Below are 19,828 nucleotides of genomic sequence, written 5' to 3' on the forward strand. Positions count from 1 at the left end.
GGGGAGGTGGCAAGAAGACAAAAGCCGTGAGAAACGCTTCCTCTTTGCAGAGTAGGAAAGAGACGCCATTGTGTACGGTTGTGACAGTGTGCTGAGTTGAGTTGAAGTTGAAGAGGAAGAGATTACAGTAGCTAGTAGCCTATAGTCGTCAGTTTAGTTAGCGTTAGTTAGTTGTAGTATAGTCTGTAGTTTAGTTTAGTTAGTTAGTTGTAGTAGTCATAGTCTAGTCAGTCATGGTGAAGTCAAAAGGAAAGACCAAACACCACATCGCCCCTCGGCGCGGCGGTGCCCGAGCTGTTCGCCTTGCTGCTGGCCTTGCTGCTGGGCAGCGCACACTGGATGAGATGTTTGCGGTTGTCACACCCGTGACCACCATCGATCCGGTCCCAGCGCCTGGTCCCAAACCCAAGCCTCCTGTGTCCCAGCTCGAACGAGACGAGACTGAGTCAGAACTTAGTGACGAGGAGGAGATCGGGGGCAACACAACAGACATGATTCCCCAGGACGAGCCATTTTCCAGGGCGCATTTGCGAGACGAGACTGAGTCAGAACTTAGTGACGAGGAGGAGATCGAGGGCAACACAACAACAGACATGATTCCCCAGGAAGAGCCATTTTCCAGGGCGCATTTGCGCCGTGCAAAGACGCCCCGGGATTACATTGAAAGTGACTTTGACTCTCAGCCATCAACCTCCCATTCTTCTGAAGAGGAGATGGTCACACCGTCGCCAGCTGTCCATGTCGAGGGCGAGGAGGACTGGAATCCAATGCGACAGGACCCCGATGATCGTGGTAAGGAGTAATTTTGTTGTTTATATATATGCATATTGTACAGACAGTACCAGTACCAGTACCAGTACCAGCTTCACGCACAAAGTCCCAGTGATGATGTCATCACACTCACACAAAGTCCCAGTAATGATGTCGTGTGTGTGTGTGTGTGTGTGTGTGTGTGTGTGTGTGTGTGTGTGTGTGTGTGTGTGTGTGTGTGTGTGTGTGTGTGACTACTGACTACACTGTCTCTGCATTCTATGATCGTATAGTTTACTGAGACTAGTACACTACACTGTCTCTGTACTAAATGTGATTATATAGTTTACTGAGACACTACACTGTCTCTCTGTACTAAATGTGATTATATAGTTTACTGAGACACTACACTGTCTCTCTGTACTAAATGTGATTATATAGTTTACTGAGACACTAGTACAATACACTGTCTCTCTGTACTAAATGTGATTATATAGTTTACTGAGGATATGTTGCTTTTATTTCAGATGAGGACGAGCCGAGTGTTGCAGAACCCAGTGAGCCCACATCTAGTAAACAACCGAGATCAAAAGGTAAGATCTTGTTTCCCTCTTTTGTGTCTTTGTCCAAAATGGCTGATCTACAAGCTCACAATTATACATGTTGTGTGTGTGTTGTAAATTGTATTGTAATGTATGTATTTCTTTATTTACAGGCCGTGGTGCAGATGGAGAGCCAATGGAGGGACAGCAACCCAAGAAGAAGGGGAAAAAGAAAGACACCAAAGGTATGTTCATTTTCCCTCTTTGCCCAATATAGCTGATCTACAAGCTTGTGTGTGTGTGAGTGTGCTATAGTAATGTATTTGTATTTCTATATTTTTATAACACCTATCCTGTATCCAGAGCAGCAATGGTACTGCATGGATGAGGTGCCGTGGGAGCCGGAGGACATCCCATTCACTGCTGTTCCTGGCCTGCTGAACAGTGCTGCTGCGCTGGAGTCGGACAAGCCGGTCGACTTCCTAGAACTCATCCTCACTGAAGAGCTGCTCCAGTATATTGTTGAGCAGACCAACCTGTATGCACAGCAGACAATTGAGGCTGGCGCAACAAGTGTGAGGCTCGAGGCATGGAAACCTCTTGACATCCCAGAACTGAAGGCCTACCTAGGGCTCCTCTTCCTGACTGGGCTCATTGTAAAGCCTGACCTAAAGACTTACTGGTCCACGAGCGAGGTGATGGAGACCCCCTATTTTGGTAAGACAATGTCCCGAAACAGATTCCAGATCATTACACGTTTCCTGCATTTTACTGACAACACAGCAGTGAGAAACAAGGATGACAGGTTGTACAAAGTCCGCCCAGTCTTAGATATGCTAGTGAACAAGTTCCAGGAACTCTACCAGCCAGGCCAGAACATCTCAATAGATGAAGGAACTTTACTGTGGAGAGGCAGATTGAGTTTTAAAGTTTTTAACCCACAGAAACCTGTGCGTTACGGTATAAAAAGTTATGTATTATGTGAGTCCCAGACAGGATTTTGTTATAATTTGATGCCTTATTGTGGAGACGGTAAATCTCTTGTAGATACAGTGTGTGGTCTCCTGTTGGGGCTGGAACAGCAGGGCTACAAACTGTATATGGATAACTTTTATAATTCTGTTACCATGTGTGATATCCTGCTAAATCTGGGGACACATGTATGTGGCACACTGCGAAAGCATAGAGGAGAACCACTAGCTGTACACCATGCTGAGAAGGCCACCCTGCAACCAGGGGGCAGAATTGCCTTCCACACTGACCGGGTGCTGTGCTTGGCATGGCGGGACACAAATGTTGTCAGAATGGTGTCCACATTTCACCAGGACGAGATGAGACAGGTCTTGACATGGAAGAAAGGTGTGAGGGGGAAGGTGGTGAAGGAGAAGCCTGTCTCTGTGATAGAGTATAACCAGTCGATGAACGGTGTTGATAGGCTAGATCAAATGATTTCGTACTATCCGTTCATCAGGAAATCCTATAAATGGACTACTAAATTTGTCATGTACATGTTCGAAATCTGCCTCCACAACGCCTTCGTCCTGTACAGAGCTAAAAACCCACAGGGCACAGTGCAGACCATGCATGCATTCCAGGAGAGTCTGATACAGGCGTGGACCACTGCCACAAAGCTCCATAGAGCTCCATATGCTGACCGTCCGAGTAGGCTGTCTGCCAACCTGGCAAAGCATTTCCCTGTCAGGAATGACCCCACCCCCAACAATGACAACCCAGCAAAGCGATGCAAAGTGTGTAAGACCAACGACAAGAGAAAGGAGACACGTTTCCAGTGCAACTTCTGCCGCATCCCCTTGTGCAGGGTCCCCTGCTTTGAGGTCTACCATGACACTCTGAACTATAAAGACTAGGGGTGTCACGATACACTAGGTTCACGATACGATACAATAGATGATATTGGGTTCACGATAACAATACGATACGATATTTTTTGCGATCGATTTGTAATTTGAGGGGGCATCTTTCATGCTAATTTGAGTAATTTCACCATTTTCATCCTCCGTGTCTGTAACGTCCCTCGTCTGTTCAAACAAAGCAATGAAAAGGAGAGCGAGCATGCAATCAGATGCAGATCAGTGCCACCATGTTCAGCTTATTTTTCTCGCGATATGAGATTTCATCTCAACGATACATATTGTCACGTTTTGATATCGCGATATATTGTGGGACGATATATTGTGACATAAAGAGTAAATTCCCCTCAGTGGTAGAACGAACTCCCCACTGAGGTCAGGACGATTTTTTTGCGATCGATTTGTAAGTTGAGGGGGCATCCTTCACGCTAATTTGAGTAATTTCACCATTTTCATCCTCAGTGTCTGTAACGTCCCTCGTCTGTTCAAACAAAGCAATGAAAAGGAGAGCGAGCATGCAATCAGATGCAGATCAGTGCCACCATGTTCAGCTTATTTTTCTCGCGATATGAGATTTCATCTCAACGATACATATTGTCATGTTTTGATATCGCGATATATTGTGGGACGATATATTGTGACATAGAGTAAATTCCCCTCAGTGGTAGAACGAACTCCCCACTGAGGTCAGGACGGCCGAATCCCTGCCCATCTTTCGCCGAAGATTGAAAACTCCTTTTCTTTTCTCAACTTTTTATTTTAGTTTTCAGTGAGTCCACCTTTGAAAAAAAAACTCACCTTTTCAAGCTCCACTTGAGTCCCTCCTGAACTAACCCTTTTGATGTAGCATCTCCCCCCCCCCTTCTCCACCCCAAACCCCCTCCCCCCATCCCCCATCTAGCATCTCCCCCCCCTTCTTCACCCCAAACCCCCCCCCCCAAAAAACAAAAAAAAAAAAAAAAAACAAAAAAAAAACATTGATGTTTTACTCTACTGCTGCAAGGGTGTATCTGTGTAGATGATGTTCCACAGTTGATTCCACTAATGTTGACAATGTGACATTGTAAGTCGCTTTGGATAATAAATGACGAAATGTAATCTAAAGAGACACACATGGGCCCCGCGCACACACATTCACACTCACACTGAGTAAACTGCATTGTTGAATGTAAAAAAAGCACTTCATGTGTATATATATATTATTTTTTTTTTGTCATTTGTATCATAACGAATAGTATTTACATGTCTGATGTCAATACAGTTCAAAATAAAAGAATTGAGAGCGAGATCTGACTGAGATTGTCTTCTTTACAAAAATGCATTTTTCTCCTGTTTCTCTTCTCAAACAGACTTTTTGGGTGAAAACAGGGTGTATATAAATGGCTATAAGTAGAGTACAGAACATGCTAAAAGCTCACTTTTTTTTTCCTGGTGAACCCAGAGACGTACATCTTCATTTTGAGGTATTGCAAATCACTCTGGTGCTAATAGATAATTTACTGTGGGTCTTGAAAGATGACCAACAATTATGAAAATCTTTGGCCTGTGCTAAATATTGGCAGTCCTAAACTGGCCCTGAATGAGTTAAGACTCTACATGTATTACTTTAGACCTGCTTAAGACTCTACATGTATTACTTTAGACCTGCCTAAGACTCTACATGTCAAAACACGCAAACACACAAACACACAAACCTACGTTCAGGAAAGTGATTTTATGAGAGAAAGCCGTGAGGCTGAGTTTGGGCGAAGTTGGACAATCAATTGCTAATGCTTTAATGCCATTGTTTAGGTTAGCATGACGCCGGGTGACCGACTCCGGGTTCTAATCCTCGACATGCCGCAAGAAATATAAGAAGTTATACCTGACTTGTACCCCATTAAACCTTTGTAAACATTACTGTAGTGTACATGTCCCTAACAGTAGCTAAAGCTGACCAACTCAACATAATAGCAGCAAACATGATCGACTTAGGAAACAGTTCCGCAACAGTGTAGCGGAACTGTAGGTTCCATGCTAACACTTTAGCATACACTGTAGGCTCAATGCTAACACTTTAGCATACACTGTAGTTGAGTGACAGTAGGCTCCATGCTAACACACTGTAGGCCCCATGCTAAACTTTTAGCATATAAGCTATTGCCTCCATGCTAACATTTTAGCATACACTGTAGCCTCCATGCTAACACTTTAGCATAAACTATGTTGAGTGAAAGTAGGTCCCATGCTAACACTTCAGCATGACACGCTATGATTATTGACAGTAGGATCCATGCTAACACTTTGGCACACACTGTGTTCCGTGCTACTAGGAAAAGGCCACTAGCATTATACAGAGTACACAAATATTTATAAGGCAAAAACACAAACATGTGTGAGAGAGGTGACAATATAAAGAGGGTGTCACCATGGACAGATATACACAAATCAACATACACACCATAGAACCAGTGGAGCGGTTCACATTAATACAGCAAACGGAGGAATTAAACAACTCAAACAGACAATTGAAACATTTCAAAGGACAACGTCAAGTAGAGAGGTTTGAATGAAAGCATGACATATTGAACGAGTCCTTCATAAAGCCAAAGTTAGAGCAGTAGAACATACTGAGACGATGCAGTGACATGATGGACAACATGAAAAGGGGCAAAGCGTGGTGGTACTGACCTGGATCACTCCTTCCATCATGCTCACCATCTTGTTGACGATGGCGATGAGCTTGTGCGTGCGCTCTGAGGCCGACATGTCGGGCCGGTAGCTGGGAGAGAGCACGAAGCGGCAGGCCATGTACAGCACGTAGGTGGGCGACAGCTTGAAGTGCACCGTGGAGCTGTTGGTGTAGTTAATGATGGCCGACAGGAACGCGTCCTCAGCTGCTCCCACCACACACACACACACACGCACACACACACACACACACGCACACACACACACACACACACACACACACACACACACACAAACAGAATTAAAGACCACTCCGTCTACATGTCCTTGTCCCATATAGTCTGTCTTGCCTCTTACAGCATATTATCAGTCCCTGCAGGAAATTGAGATTTTGCGATCTCAATAATGAATGCAAATTCAGCCAGGAAATTCAGGAGGTTTGCAATTTTTCAACATTCCCACGATTTCTCAGCAAAATTAGGTTCCCACAATTTGACCACAAAACAATAAAATCAGATAATAAAAACAATCTAATAAAACGTCACAAATTGCATTGGAATTTTTGAGCCAGTGCAAAATCAAGCATTTTTGTTCGCAACAATAAAAATAAAATAGAAACTCTGGGAAATCCTAGAGCGACTGGAATATGGCTTCTCCCAATGTGGAAACGGGACTCTCCACCCGAGCACCATTCAAAAGCCTCCATCAGCTGGGCAAACACATGAGCTCACACATAGACAAATATACACGTGTGTGTGTGTGTGTGTGTGTGTGTGTGTGTGTGTGTGTGTGTGTGTGTGTGTGTGTGTGTGTGTGTGTGTGTGTGTGTGTACCAAGTCAACAAACAGAACGACAGTGCAAGAGCTTAGAGAGCAACACAGAGAGAGGGGAGGGGCGATGTCAGCTTTCAGAAAGCCAAATATACTAAGACCATTTAAGACCTTTTGTGACTGGGAATTCAATTTAAGACCAATTTAACAACCAAACCAACTAAACCAAGTTGGCAAAATGAGGCAATCTGTGACTGAAGACAGCTCATGAAAATTCTGAAACTATTTATGAGGGGCGGGAGCCACCAAGGAATTAACTATGGAACATGTTTGTCAGATTGTATCAAACCCTGTTCTATATTAACTTACTGTGACCAAATGGAAGTGAAAGCAATTTAATACAACATAGGGAAAATACTTTTGGTGAAAATACACAATTCAGTGGAATTTGTTTTTGTTTGATTTTATGTCAAGAATATGCCAATTCTATAAGTTGACATTTCGCTTGAATTCAGCAATAGCAGTTGGCTACATCAACAATGACAAGCACCTAGCCTACCGACAGGAGGTAGATAGATTTGTGAAATTGGGTGAAGACAACCACCTTATTTTAAATACAAGCAAGTCCAAGGAGCTTATTATGGATTTTAGAAGGAAAAAGGCTGCAGTAACCTCTGAGGCCATAGAGGTGGTCCTCTCCTAGAAGCATCTCTGTGTCCGGGTTGACAATAAGCTGGACTGGAGAGAGAACTGCAGTGCCATCTTTAAAGGGGACCAGTCCAGTCCAGTCCAGGCTGTTCTTTCTTAGGAAGCTCCGGTCTTTTAATGTTGCCAGGTCACTCCTTCATGTCTTTTACCAAAGTATTTTAGCAAGTGTGGCCTCCATGACTAGTAGGAATTAGCCTAGTTAGGCCTAGTTGCTGTCACATTGCGTCACAAGACGGGATGAGAAACAGTTATATCTTTGTTCTGTTATTGTATTGTCTGACTGTCCTATATGCACAGTATGGTGGCACTCAGTTTCCCCCCTGGGGCATTAATAAAGTATTTACTATTGTATCGCATCGTATTCAATATATTCAAGTTAGTCATCTCGATCTTAGCTATATACATAAACAACAATAGCACTATTGCTTTGAATGTAACTTATTAGCTATTTGACCGTTTTTTATCAAAGCACATTTACATTAGGTTCAGGTCAGTGCTTAATAATATTAAAGCTAGAGCAGAGACAACTCTGTGTGTGTGTGTGTGTGTGTGTGTGTGTGTGTGTGTGTGTGTGTGTGTGTGTGTGTGTGTGTGTGGGGTGGGGGGGTCAATAGTTTCCAGCCATGGATTGGGATGGAGAGATGGATGATGGAGAGGGTGAGAGAGAGAGAGAGAGAAAGAGAGAGAGAGCGAGAGAGAGAGAGAGAGAGAGAGAGAGAGAGAGGGTGAGAGAGCGAGAGAGAGAGAGGGTGGGTGAGAGAGAGAGAGGGTGAGAGAGAGAGAGAGAGAGAGAGAGAGAGAGAGAGAGAGAGAGAGAGAGAGAGGTGAGAGAGCGAGAGAGAGAGAGGGTGGGTGAGAGAGAGAGAGGGTGAGAGAGAGAGAGAGAGAGAGAGAGAGAGAGAGAGAGAGAGAGAGAGAGAGAGAGTAGTACTCACAGTTGTCTCTGAACTCGATGCTGGCCGGTAGAGTCAACTCTGCTGCTAAACTATCCTGAGACCTGATGAGACAAAACAACTATGAGGAGACAGAAGTGGTGTGTGTGTGTGTGTGTGTGTGTGTCTGTGTGTGTGTGTGTGTGTGTGTGTGCGCGTGTGTGTGTGTGTGTGTGTGTGTGTGTGTGTGTGTGTGCGTGTGCGTGTGTGCGCGTGTGTGCGCGTGTGTCTGACCTGCCGTCTTGCTGCTCTCCTCGGATCATGGGTTTGACCATGCCTCTCTCCATCTCCAGCTTCCCTGAGCTCTGCGCACACACACACACACACACACACACACGCACACACACACACACCATAGACCGTATAAAAATATGGATGTAGCCACCGTAATGTAGTCTCCGAGCCAGACTACCTCCTGCGCTGGCTCCTCTTACTCTCACACTCTGGTCTAGTGGGGGGAAAAAAGGCTCTGTTATCTTTACAACCATCCACTGAAAGTACCAAGCAGGCCTGCTTTATAGTCTAGGGAATCTGTGAGAAAAAATGACCCAACCTTAAACTAATTGCAACAGAAATTATTTGTGTTGTATTCAGTTCTTGAAACCTTCCAATTTAACATACTAAAAATCCCAGTAGTGGAACATTGTCAAAATTGGCATTGTCTCCACAAAGGAGGTGATGTTTTCGGTGCCGTTTGTCTGACCGTTTGTCTGTTAGCAGGAGGATTACAGCAAAACTACTGGGCCGATTTTCATGAAACTTGGTGGAAGGGTGTAGCATGGGCCAAGGAAGAACCCATTACATTTTGGAGTGGATCTGATCCGGGTCGGCTCAATGGAGGGGGCGGGGCTAGAGAAAAGGGTCCGTTGATAGGGATAGGAAGGTCGTAGAGAGTCTGGATTCGAGAGGTGGGTAGGGGGGCATGGACAGGTGTATCGGGGTATGTGGGAGGTGGGAGGGGGTGTGGTCAGGAAAGGGGCGGGGCTAGGGAAAAGCCCTACCAAACATACTGTAACATAACAAAACAAAACATAAAAAATGTAAGTGTGGCTAATATGTTCTAATGTTAGTTAGTGGAAAAGGGTGAGTTTTCATGCACATCTTGTTCCCTCAGACAGCCATCGCAAACCATAACTTCATAGTCATGTCATTCACCAGTCTCGCATTGGAGGCAATTTGATTTCAGCAAGGCACAGTGCAAGTTGTAGCTCAAACATGCAGACGAGTGGACAGGTAGGCTAAGTCTCCATATCCGAAGGTTATGGATAAGTTGACCGCCATTTATTGTCTGTTACCAATGACAGTCATTGTCTGTTACCATTCAAAGTAGGCTAGCTTAAGCACTTACTAGTTAGCTAATATCTTACTAATAGGTATAGCTTAATAATAGCTTATTAAGATACTTGTACTATCTGTTGTTATTCATTTTCTTTGTGCAAATAAACAAAAATAAATAAACAATACACACTTACTCTGGAGATGATGTACCACTTGTGCTCTTCTCCCTACTTATACTCCCACCACTTATAAAGCCTCAGCCAGGCGGTAATGCAACAAGGATGCCAACTGCCATAAAACACCCCAGAAGAAGGATTTATTACATCACTGATGACATCACAATTGCTTGAGTGACATCACTGATGACATCACAATTGCTCGAGTGACATCACTGATGACATCACAATTGCTCAAGTGACATCACTGATGACATCACTGATACATGACAATCGTGACATCACAATCGTGGCACACTGCCCCCGCCCACTTATGTTTCCTGTTAGGACCACCGCAAGGCATCAGTCTGCCAGAAAGCCATTAGAAGAAAAAGAAGAAGACTTTCAGGAAAGACCAACAGAAGAGGAGAGGGGATCGGGTTTTACAGAATGTAGGGAAACAGTGGATGGATAAATTCAGAAGGAGGCGGTAATGCCACATAAAGGATGCCGACTGCCATAAAACACCACAGAGGAAGAAGACCTTCAGGATTAATTTGCCCAAGATCTTCATGCTGCAGATGCCATCTATCTGTACCAAAAAACAAATACCTCAGACCTTTGATGAAGAACATGGTTGTCCAAAGAAAAAGAGCAGACAGCTATTTAGAACAGAATGATGATGAGCAAATTGCACTTGGAGACCTAACTGTGAACATTGAACAATACCTTGAAGTGGTGACTAAATAATCATTACAGAAATCAATGGCAAACCAGAAGTGGTTATATTGAAGCCGAAGTCCTCAAATATTTTGAGTGCATTTTTGCATGCATCTAGGAAGGACAATAGTGATGTTGATGAAGAAAAAGTGTGTCTTGTGAAAACTGCTGCCAGACTGGTAAAGACTGACATATTATTAATTAATACACAGGACAAGATGTTACTATCCCTTGTGCCAAAATCCGAGGAAAAACACATTTAGAAGCCCAATCCAGAATAAAACAAGCTAACAGGCTAACAAACTAATAAACAAGACACAAATCACCAGTTACCTACCCTAGCCAACAGCAGTATGAAGCATGTCATTGGGGTTTTCAAGTGGGCACCTTCCTTCACCGACGTTTCGTTAAGTTAGGCCCACGACACCTCAAGAAGGCTTAACGGTGTAATCCAGCGTCCTGGAAACACCCCCCTCCATGCTACCACCGCACAACTGCATATTACCTCACTATCTAAGCCTAGCTATCCAGGTCGATTCGGTATGACATTCCTGACTACACCACCACTGTCAATGATTCAGCCCTGTTGATGCGGACCGTTAATCATGACCACCAACAAACAATCCCTAACTACACCACCACTGTCAATGATTCAGCCCTGTTGATGCGGACCGTTAATCATGACCAACAATCCCTAACTACACCACCACCGTCAATGATTCAGCCCTGTTGATGCGGACCGTTAATCATGACCAACAACAAACAATCCCTAACTACACCACCACTGTCAATGATTCAGCCCTGTTGATGCGGACCGTTAATCATGACCAACAACAATCAATCTGACCTTAGCGAGCTCCCCAGCTAGCATGTTTCCTCCTTATCCACAGCCATTCACTTGCTCGTTCTGCTGCCTGAGACATGTTGCTAACCGCAAGTTTCAGGCTCCGTCCCCGAATGCCCAACTCAGTTAGTAAGGCAATAACGGACTTTGCCACAAAACCACGGCAGCCCACCTCTACAGGCCGCACTCGAGCCCTCCAACCTCGCTGCTCTGCCTCTGCTGCCATTTCAGCATACCTAGCTTTCTTGCGCTCATAAGCCTCCTCAACTCGATCTTCCCACGGGACTGTGAGTTCGATAAAATAAACTCTCTTCTCTACCTCAGACCACAGTAACAAGTCCGGACGTAGCCGGGTGCTAACTATATATGCTGGGATGACTAGCTGTTCATTCAAGTCAACCCTCATTTCCCAGGCTCCACCTACACTTAGCTGCCCTAACTTGTGCCTGACCTTAATTGGTCTAATCTTTTCTCCCTCACGTACAAATTTGATCTGTCTATTCTCTTTGCTAGCAACTAGAGAATTTACTTCTAGCCGCTTTTCCTCAACTGCAGCTGCCAAACATTTCAACACCTGGTTGTGACGCCAGGTGTATCGCCCCTGGGAGAGACTGACCTTACACCCTGACAGTATATGCCTCAATGTACATACACTAGAACACAACGGGCAGGCACCATCCTCGCCCAACCACTGATTTAAGTTCTGGGGAGATGGCAGCACATCATAAGTAGCCCCTAGAATAAATCTAATTCTGCTGGCCTCCATGCTCCACAACTCTCTCCACTTCAACTTTCTCTTCTCTACACTCTCCCAGTTCACCCACTGTCCTTGCTTTGCCTGCGACACTGCCTTAGTACATCTTACTGCCTCCTCTTGCCTATGTACTTCTTCAACTACCATCTTCCTCTTTTCTATTACTGATGCCTTGTTCCACACAGGTTTCCCTATGCACAACCCTAAGCCTCCACGCCCATGCTGCACCTGACCTATGATATCCCTGTGTCTAAGAGCTGACTGTGCTTGCTGTACTGCCTCCTTTGGGTTCCACTTCCTCCCTGTTTTAACTGTGGGCGCTACACTCCTAACCACTGGATCCTTTGACTGAGTCAGAGTCATTTCCAGTCTAACCTTAGCACACTTGAACTCCTCTGTCAGGCTAGATAATGGCAATTCCAATATGCCTTTCCCATATAAGGCTACACTGCTTAGGCAGCGTGGGACTCCGAGCCATTTTCTAATGAATGAGTTAATCATCCTTTCTAGCTTTTCTACCTTTGAAAGGGGAACCTCATACACTGTCAGTGGCCACATCAACCGAGGCAACAATCCAAACTGCAAACACCACAACTTTAACTTTCCTGGGAGCCCTGACTTGTCTATACTTGAAATACCTTGAATCATTTCCTGCCTCACCTCCTCAAACTGTCCCTTATCACTGAGACTTGCATCATACCATCTTCCCAAACTCTTGACTGGTTTCTCTAACACTGTAGGCACCACCTCATCATTTATAACAAACTTCTTACCTACTACCCTCCCTTTAATGATTGAAATACTCCTGGACTTACTTGGCTTCACTTTCATTCTAGCCCACTGCAGATTACTATTTAACTTATCCAACAATCTGCTAGTACATGGAGCGGTTGACGTCATAGTCGTCATGTCATCCATGTATGCCCTAATTGGAGGGAGCCGCAGCCCTCCCTGCAGCCTTTCTCCACCCACTACCCATTTTGAAGCCCTAATAATGATCTCCATTGCCATGGTAAAAGCTAATGGGGAAATTGTACACCCTGCCATAATGCCTATCTCCAGCTGCTGCCAAGCTGTCGTGTACTCTGCTGTGGTAAAGCAGAGTTGAATATCTAAGAAGTAGGCTTTAACTAAGCTCTTTATACTACCTGGCACTCTAAAGAAATCAAAGGCCTCCCATAACAGACTATGCGGCACTGACCCGAAAGCATTAGCCAGGTCCAAGAATACTACATGCAGGTCTCTCTTCTCACGCCTAGCTGACTGGATTTGGTGCCAGATCATGCTGGTGTGCTCTAAGCACCCGGAGAAGCCGGGAATTCCAGCCTTTTGCACCGAAGTATCTATTAGCCTATTCTTTTCTAGATAACTAGACAGCCTCTGTGCCACAACACTAAAGAAAACCTTCCCTTCAACATTAAGTAGACTGATAGGTCTAAACTGACTTATCTCTAACGAGTCCCTTTCTTTAGGAATGAAGATTCCCCCTGCTCTACGCCATGCCTTAGGAATAACCTGCTTCTTCCAGACTACCTTCATCAGCTTCCATAGAAACTGCAACACATCTGGAGCACTCTTATACAGCCGGTAGGGGACTCCATTAGGACCCGGGGCTGAAGAGGCCCTTGCACGTCTCACTACTTCTTGAACTTCTTTCCACCTTGGTGGGCTATCATCACACTGGCTCTCTATTTCACCAATAGGTGGAATATCAGCTGGGACTGTCATCTCTCTAAACCTTTCCCTATCTTTGTGAACCTCCTCCAAATATTCCTCAAGCTTCTGCTTAGGTACCATAAGGCTACCATTCTTTTCCTTACTAAACAATGACTTCACAAATCTAAATGGATCCTTATAGAATGCTATTCTAGCTCGCTCTTTCTTTTTCCTATTTTTCCTAATGCTCTCTGCTCTTCTTAAAACTGCCAACCGATCCCTCACATCTGACTGCAAGCAATCAATGCCTTCCTTCTCAACCTCTGTAGCTTTCCTCCACTGCCTCTTAAGCTGTCTTCTCTCCTGGATAAGTCTATCTATCTCTTGTTGGCGCCTAGATTTAACTACCTCACCCTCTAGTTTCTTCCTTTTCTCAAAGACGCCAAACCTTTCCTTACCATAATCATAAATACAATCTCCCATTTTCTCCAACTTACTCTCAGCAGTTCCTTTAAGCTTCTCTAACATCCTAACCAAATCACTATTGATATCTTCCCACTTCCTACTTTCCGCTGCACCTGGCCACTTAACTCTAGGCTTCTGACCGCTAATCTTCTCCCTTTTTGGCTGGCTGGCCTCTCTGCTTTCCTCGGTGCTAGGACCTGCCTCAACATCAGGGGTGCTGATGTCCTGCGAGCTGTGGGTTACTTCCTGTCGCTGAACTTCACCCGACTGACTTGATAAACTTCTTAAGAAATAATTATCAATGCGGGGTCCCTGTGTTCCCTCTACCAAGCACCTCTTCCTGCCTTGATGGATTCTAAGGCCCCTCAAAGTTGTTACCTTCTGCCAGCCACACAAGCAAACCTGACGCTTCTTTCCATCTACATCTGAACTAGTGGCTTCCACTGACATGTTTTCCCTACTCATAGTCAAGTCCGTCAAGTACATAAAAGATATCAAGATTCCCAGAGATGCATATCCCTCAAAATATATCATCTGCCAAAGGAAACATGGAAACCCTTCAGCTTATCCTCAAAGAACTGTTTGCTGGCGAGAACTGTGAGTTAAACATAGCTGCAATAGGACAGGCCATGTGGGCGGCAAGGGTTCTCATCACGCCATTACAGATAGGACTGACAAATGCATCACCAATTTCAATCTAGATTTTTGGTGAAAACACTTGGTAACCTTCAATTCTGCTCCTCATATCAGGAGGTGAAAAGGTTGAGTCAAGTGCAGCTGCTTCTCAAGGAACATACCTCCCTGGCAATGTTGAAGGCCACTTCATTCAGTACATTGCTGATATGACCATAACATCAGAACCATTGATGGCCACAACACATTCCATGGTGTGGGCCTTATAGCTGGAGTTACACCAGAGAGCCAAACCAGTACCGCTGATAGCTGTGACATCATAGCAGCAGTTGGACACATCAATATCCACATGTGGAAATCAGAGACCCCTGGCCTTTCATCCATGTCCTATGGGAGGATTGAGAGTTCCACAGGTGGGTGATTCTCATGAACATGGTACAACTCATAGCAAAACTCAAAGATATCAAGAAGATATCAAGTAGGATCAAATTTCACCATTCAAATTGAAATTATAATCCACTAGGCATCTTGTGCGCTACGCGAGCTCGCCTGCCTTGCATCTCGCCGAGCTGGCCCTGCAGCTTGCATAAGCAGCTCGGCCGCTACACGGCCTCGACCCTGGTTGCTCCTTGATGGCAAACTTCAGGGATGCTGGATCACCTGTCCTGGAGCTGGTAACATACAGCTGTCCATGGCTGAAGACTGAAGCCAGACTCCCACTTCTTTCAGTGTCTGCCCCTGGGACTTGATTTTGCTCTTATGACATCACTAATCCACTAGGCATTTTATGACATGACTGATGATATCACAATGCCTCTGACATCACTGATGCTGTCACAATTTATGACATCACTGATTAGATCATCACTGAGACTGTGTGTGTGTGTGTGTGTGTGTGTGTGTGTGTGTGTGTGTGTGTGTGTGTGAGTGGATTTATGACATCACTGATGATGTCATCAGTGGGACAGACAGATAAACAGACAAACAAACAGAGCCCTAGCTCCCTTACATAATAGATGTGCTCATTTTTGATGTATTTCCAGAGACTTTTAGAGACACTGTGAGGGAATAAATTCATTACCGGAACACATTTTAAATTGGAAATATGAAACAACAAACTTTTTTTTTCAATGGAAGCACTTCAATATGCTCAAGGGTAGTGGGTATCACCCAAAATGTGTATGATTAACAAATACGAAGTTGTAGCTAACATTGTGAGAAATGCCATGTTGTATTTACTTACATGAGAAAATAAAAATCTGTTCTACTTAGAGACTCAACAACCATTTCTATGGATTCCTTGCCCCCAAAATTGTGGAAATAGACACCAAATGTGTAATTCTAGGTCTACTTGGAGTCAAGATATGGCCAAAATTTGAATAATGGCAGCCATTTTGAAAAAACGTAATTTTAACATATTTCCACTAATGGGATTTTCTGGGATTTTTAGTACAGTGTTTCGGGCATCAATATGAACATAAAAATGTGAAAATAAATTCTGTTATTAGTTTAAGGTCAAACCTTATTTTTCCTAGACTATGTGTGTTACCTTGCTGGTGGGCAGGGCCGCTCCACTGTGTGTGTGTGTGTGTGTGTGTGTGTGTGTGTGTGTGTGTGTGTGTGTGTGTGTGTGTGTGTGTGTGTGTGTGTGTTACCTTGCTGGTGGGCAGGGCCGCTCCACTGTGTGTGTGTGTGTGTGTGTGTGTGTGTGTGTGTGTGTGTTACCTTGCTGGTGGGCAGGGCCGCCCCACTGTGTGTGTGCCTGTGCCTGTGTGTGTGTGTGTGTGTGTGTGTGTGTTACCTTGCTGGTGGGCAGGGCCGCTCCACTGTGGACGTCTCCGTGCAGATCGAAGGTGGTCTCTGGTACACTGCTGCAGGAGAGACAGAGAGAAGACAGTGTTTCTAGAAGAGGAGTGGGGTGTGAGTGTGTGTTCAAGACCACACGTTTCATTTCCAGCATCAAGAGCTCAGACCTAATCCACACACACACACACACACACACACACACACACACACACACACACACACACACCTGACTCATCGCCAGAGAGCTCATCAGGGGTGTGCTAAATGAACAACTCACTCATACACACACACATTGATTGCTTTAAGCCTAGCAGCATACAACTGTCTAAATCAGCGATCCCCAAAGTCCGGACTCCGGTCCGCATCCGGACCCAGACGCCGTCCTATCCGGACCGAGCCCTATAACCTACAAATCATTGAGAATTGTTACATTTCACCAAGCTTTTCTTTTTTAACCGGCACGTGCTTTTCTACCCTTTACGGTACTGGTTTAATCTGCCAGGAAGCGCATAGACCAATGCATGCGCTGTAAATCATCACACGTGATGCTACTCAGCCAATCAAATATCCGATTCGATTCTGCCTGTTCCAGTCGGTTCCAGTGCTGCAGGCGAGAGATTGTCAGTGACACGGAGATATGAGAGAGATATAAGTCAATTCACATGGCATGCTCAAAAGAAACGAGTAGACCGCAAAAACAAAGATTTCGTTTTAATCCGGAGCAGGCAGACTCTTAGATGTTCATTCATTGTTCTCACGGGCAGTTCAAAACCAGGCAGTATGTCTCATGTGAAGTGCGATGCGATCCTAACCTGTCTGTGAAAGCGCCACACTCAAATCCAGACTGAGGGCACACTCACACATTCACTGCCCAACGGCATGTGACGTTTGTATTGCGAACGATCGACAGACAGGCAGATAGATAGAGACAGACACTGAGACAGATAGATAGATAGATAGATAGATAGATAGATAGATAGATAGATAGGGAGCTCACTTCTCTCAAGAGAAAAGGTGGAGTTAAGGGAAGAAAAGAAGATTTTCTTTCTCAAATTAAAACACTTTTAAGATGCGCATTTTCCCAAAGCACTCTGTTGTATGTTATTTTTAAATGCAGCCATTATTTTACTTGAAATGAGAAAATAACATGTATTTATTATTAGTGTAGGCTAGTTATTTATAATTAATCCAGTTAAATATGAAATCAAAATAAACATTGTTGATGTTTATTTTGATTTAACAGTCAGTCGTTGACTACATACAGACATTGTACCATTAGGCTACTGCAATTGCAGTAGCCTAAGTTCAATGGCACTGAATCATAACGCAAGCTACTGTACGTTACAATGTTCCGGACCTTCGCTTGAGGACATTTTCTCTAACTGGACCTCTATGAATTTTAATTGAGTGCCCCTGGTCTAAATGCTCAACAGATATGAAAAGACGGAGTATCAGCAGACACTAACCCACTGCTTCCTGCACATTTCTTTATGATGACTGAAAAACTAGGGGTCACACACTTAACTGCCTCAGACAACGGACCACACGCTGGGCCACTTGTTACAGCAACTAAACTCAAGTGAAACGCAGCAAATTCACATGAACTAATACTAAACATACCGGAAGCTAGGCGCCTTTACCTTCAAAATAAAAGCACACATTTATTACTGCATGACTCACTACGGGTAGGTAAGGCACAACACTGTAGTATGTTCATTTACAACAGGTTTCGCTACAAATGTTTTCTTTATTTCCTCGTTGGTACTTGGGGCATTTCGGATCCCACACACACACACAGACACACAAACGCTACAACGGTTCTTTGTATTTTTAAGGTTATAACTGGAGGTTTTCATTTTATTCTGGCCAACTTGACACCGCTCAACCGTGCTATTTACTGCATCAGACGGCTCGGTTTACAGTGATGTCGTTGTTGTAACGTAATGGAGTCTTCCCTGTATGTCTGTGTAAGTTCAGTTCTCACACATCCAGCTCAGAGAAGTTTGAAAAATTATTTATTTAAAAAAAAACATCCAAACACCATCTTAAATGCCGCAGGAAGTAACTCTGGCAAACAAATCCACACAAGAAAAGTCACATGACAAACACATGGCATGAAGTCACATGACAAACACATGGCATGAGGTCACATGACAAATACATGGCATAAAGTCACATGACAAACACATGGCATGACATCACATGACAAACACATGGCATGAAGTCACATGACAAACACATGGCATGAGGTCACATGACAAACACATGGCATGAAGTCACATGACAAACACATGGCATGACATCACATGACAAACACATGGCATGAAGTCACATGACAAACACATGGCATGAAGTCACATGACAAACACATGGCATGAAGTCACATGACAAACACATGTCATGACGTCACATGACAAACACATGGCATCAAGTCACATGACAAACACATGGCATCAAGTCACATGACAAACACATGGCATGAGGTCACATGACAAACACATGGCATGAAGTCACATGACAAACACATGGCATGAAGTCACATGACAAACACATGGCATCAAGTCACATGACAAACACATGGCATGAGGTCACATGACAAACACATGGCATGAAGTCACATGACAAACACATGACATGAAGTCACATGACAAACACATGGTATGAAGTCACATGACAAACACATGGCATCAAGTCACATGACAAACACATGGCATGAAGTCACATGACAAACACATGACATGAAGTCACATGACAAACACATGTCATGAAGTCACATGACAAACACATGGCATCAAGTCACATGACAAACACATGGCATGAAGTCACATGACAAACACATGTCATGAAGTCACATGACAAACACATGGCATGAGGTCACATGACAAACACATGGCATGAGGTCACATGACAAACACATGGTATGAAGTCACATGACAAACACATGACATGAAGTCACATGACAAACACATGTCATGAAGTCACATGACAAACACATGTCATGAAGTCACATAACAAACACATGTCATGAAGTCACATGACAAACACATGGCATGAGGTCACATGACAAACACATGGCATGAAGTCACATGACAAACACATGGCATGAAGTCACATGACAAACACATGACATGAAGTCACATGACAAACACATGGTATGAAGTCACATGACAAACACATGGCATCAAGTCACATGACAAACACATGGCATGAAGTCACATGACAAACACATGACATGAAGTCACATGACAAACACATGTCATGAAGTCACATGACA

General features: G+C 44.2%; 1 protein-coding gene across 5 annotated transcripts in view; it reads right to left on the reverse strand.

The window, feature by feature from the left end:
- afdna (afadin, adherens junction formation factor a) overlaps positions 1 to 19,828 on the reverse strand; it is a gene marked incomplete at its 5' end in the record, with an annotated part of 255,668 nt that overhangs the window by 113,604 nt on the left and 122,236 nt on the right. For all 5 annotated transcript variants that reach the window (XM_083643598.1, XM_083643599.1, XM_083643601.1 and 2 more), the window contains 4 exons: positions 5,834 to 6,039; positions 8,247 to 8,308; positions 8,478 to 8,548; positions 16,550 to 16,619. In XM_083643598.1, coding sequence (XP_083499724.1) covers positions 5,834 to 6,039; positions 8,247 to 8,308; positions 8,478 to 8,548; positions 16,550 to 16,619 — 409 coding nt within the window. The remainder of the gene's footprint in view (positions 1 to 5,833; positions 6,040 to 8,246; positions 8,309 to 8,477; positions 8,549 to 16,549; positions 16,620 to 19,828) is intronic.

The sequence above is a fragment of the Poromitra crassiceps genome (genome assembly GCF_964638095.1).
Source record: "Poromitra crassiceps genome assembly, chromosome: 9".
NCBI lineage: Eukaryota > Metazoa > Chordata > Actinopteri > Beryciformes > Melamphaidae > Poromitra > Poromitra crassiceps.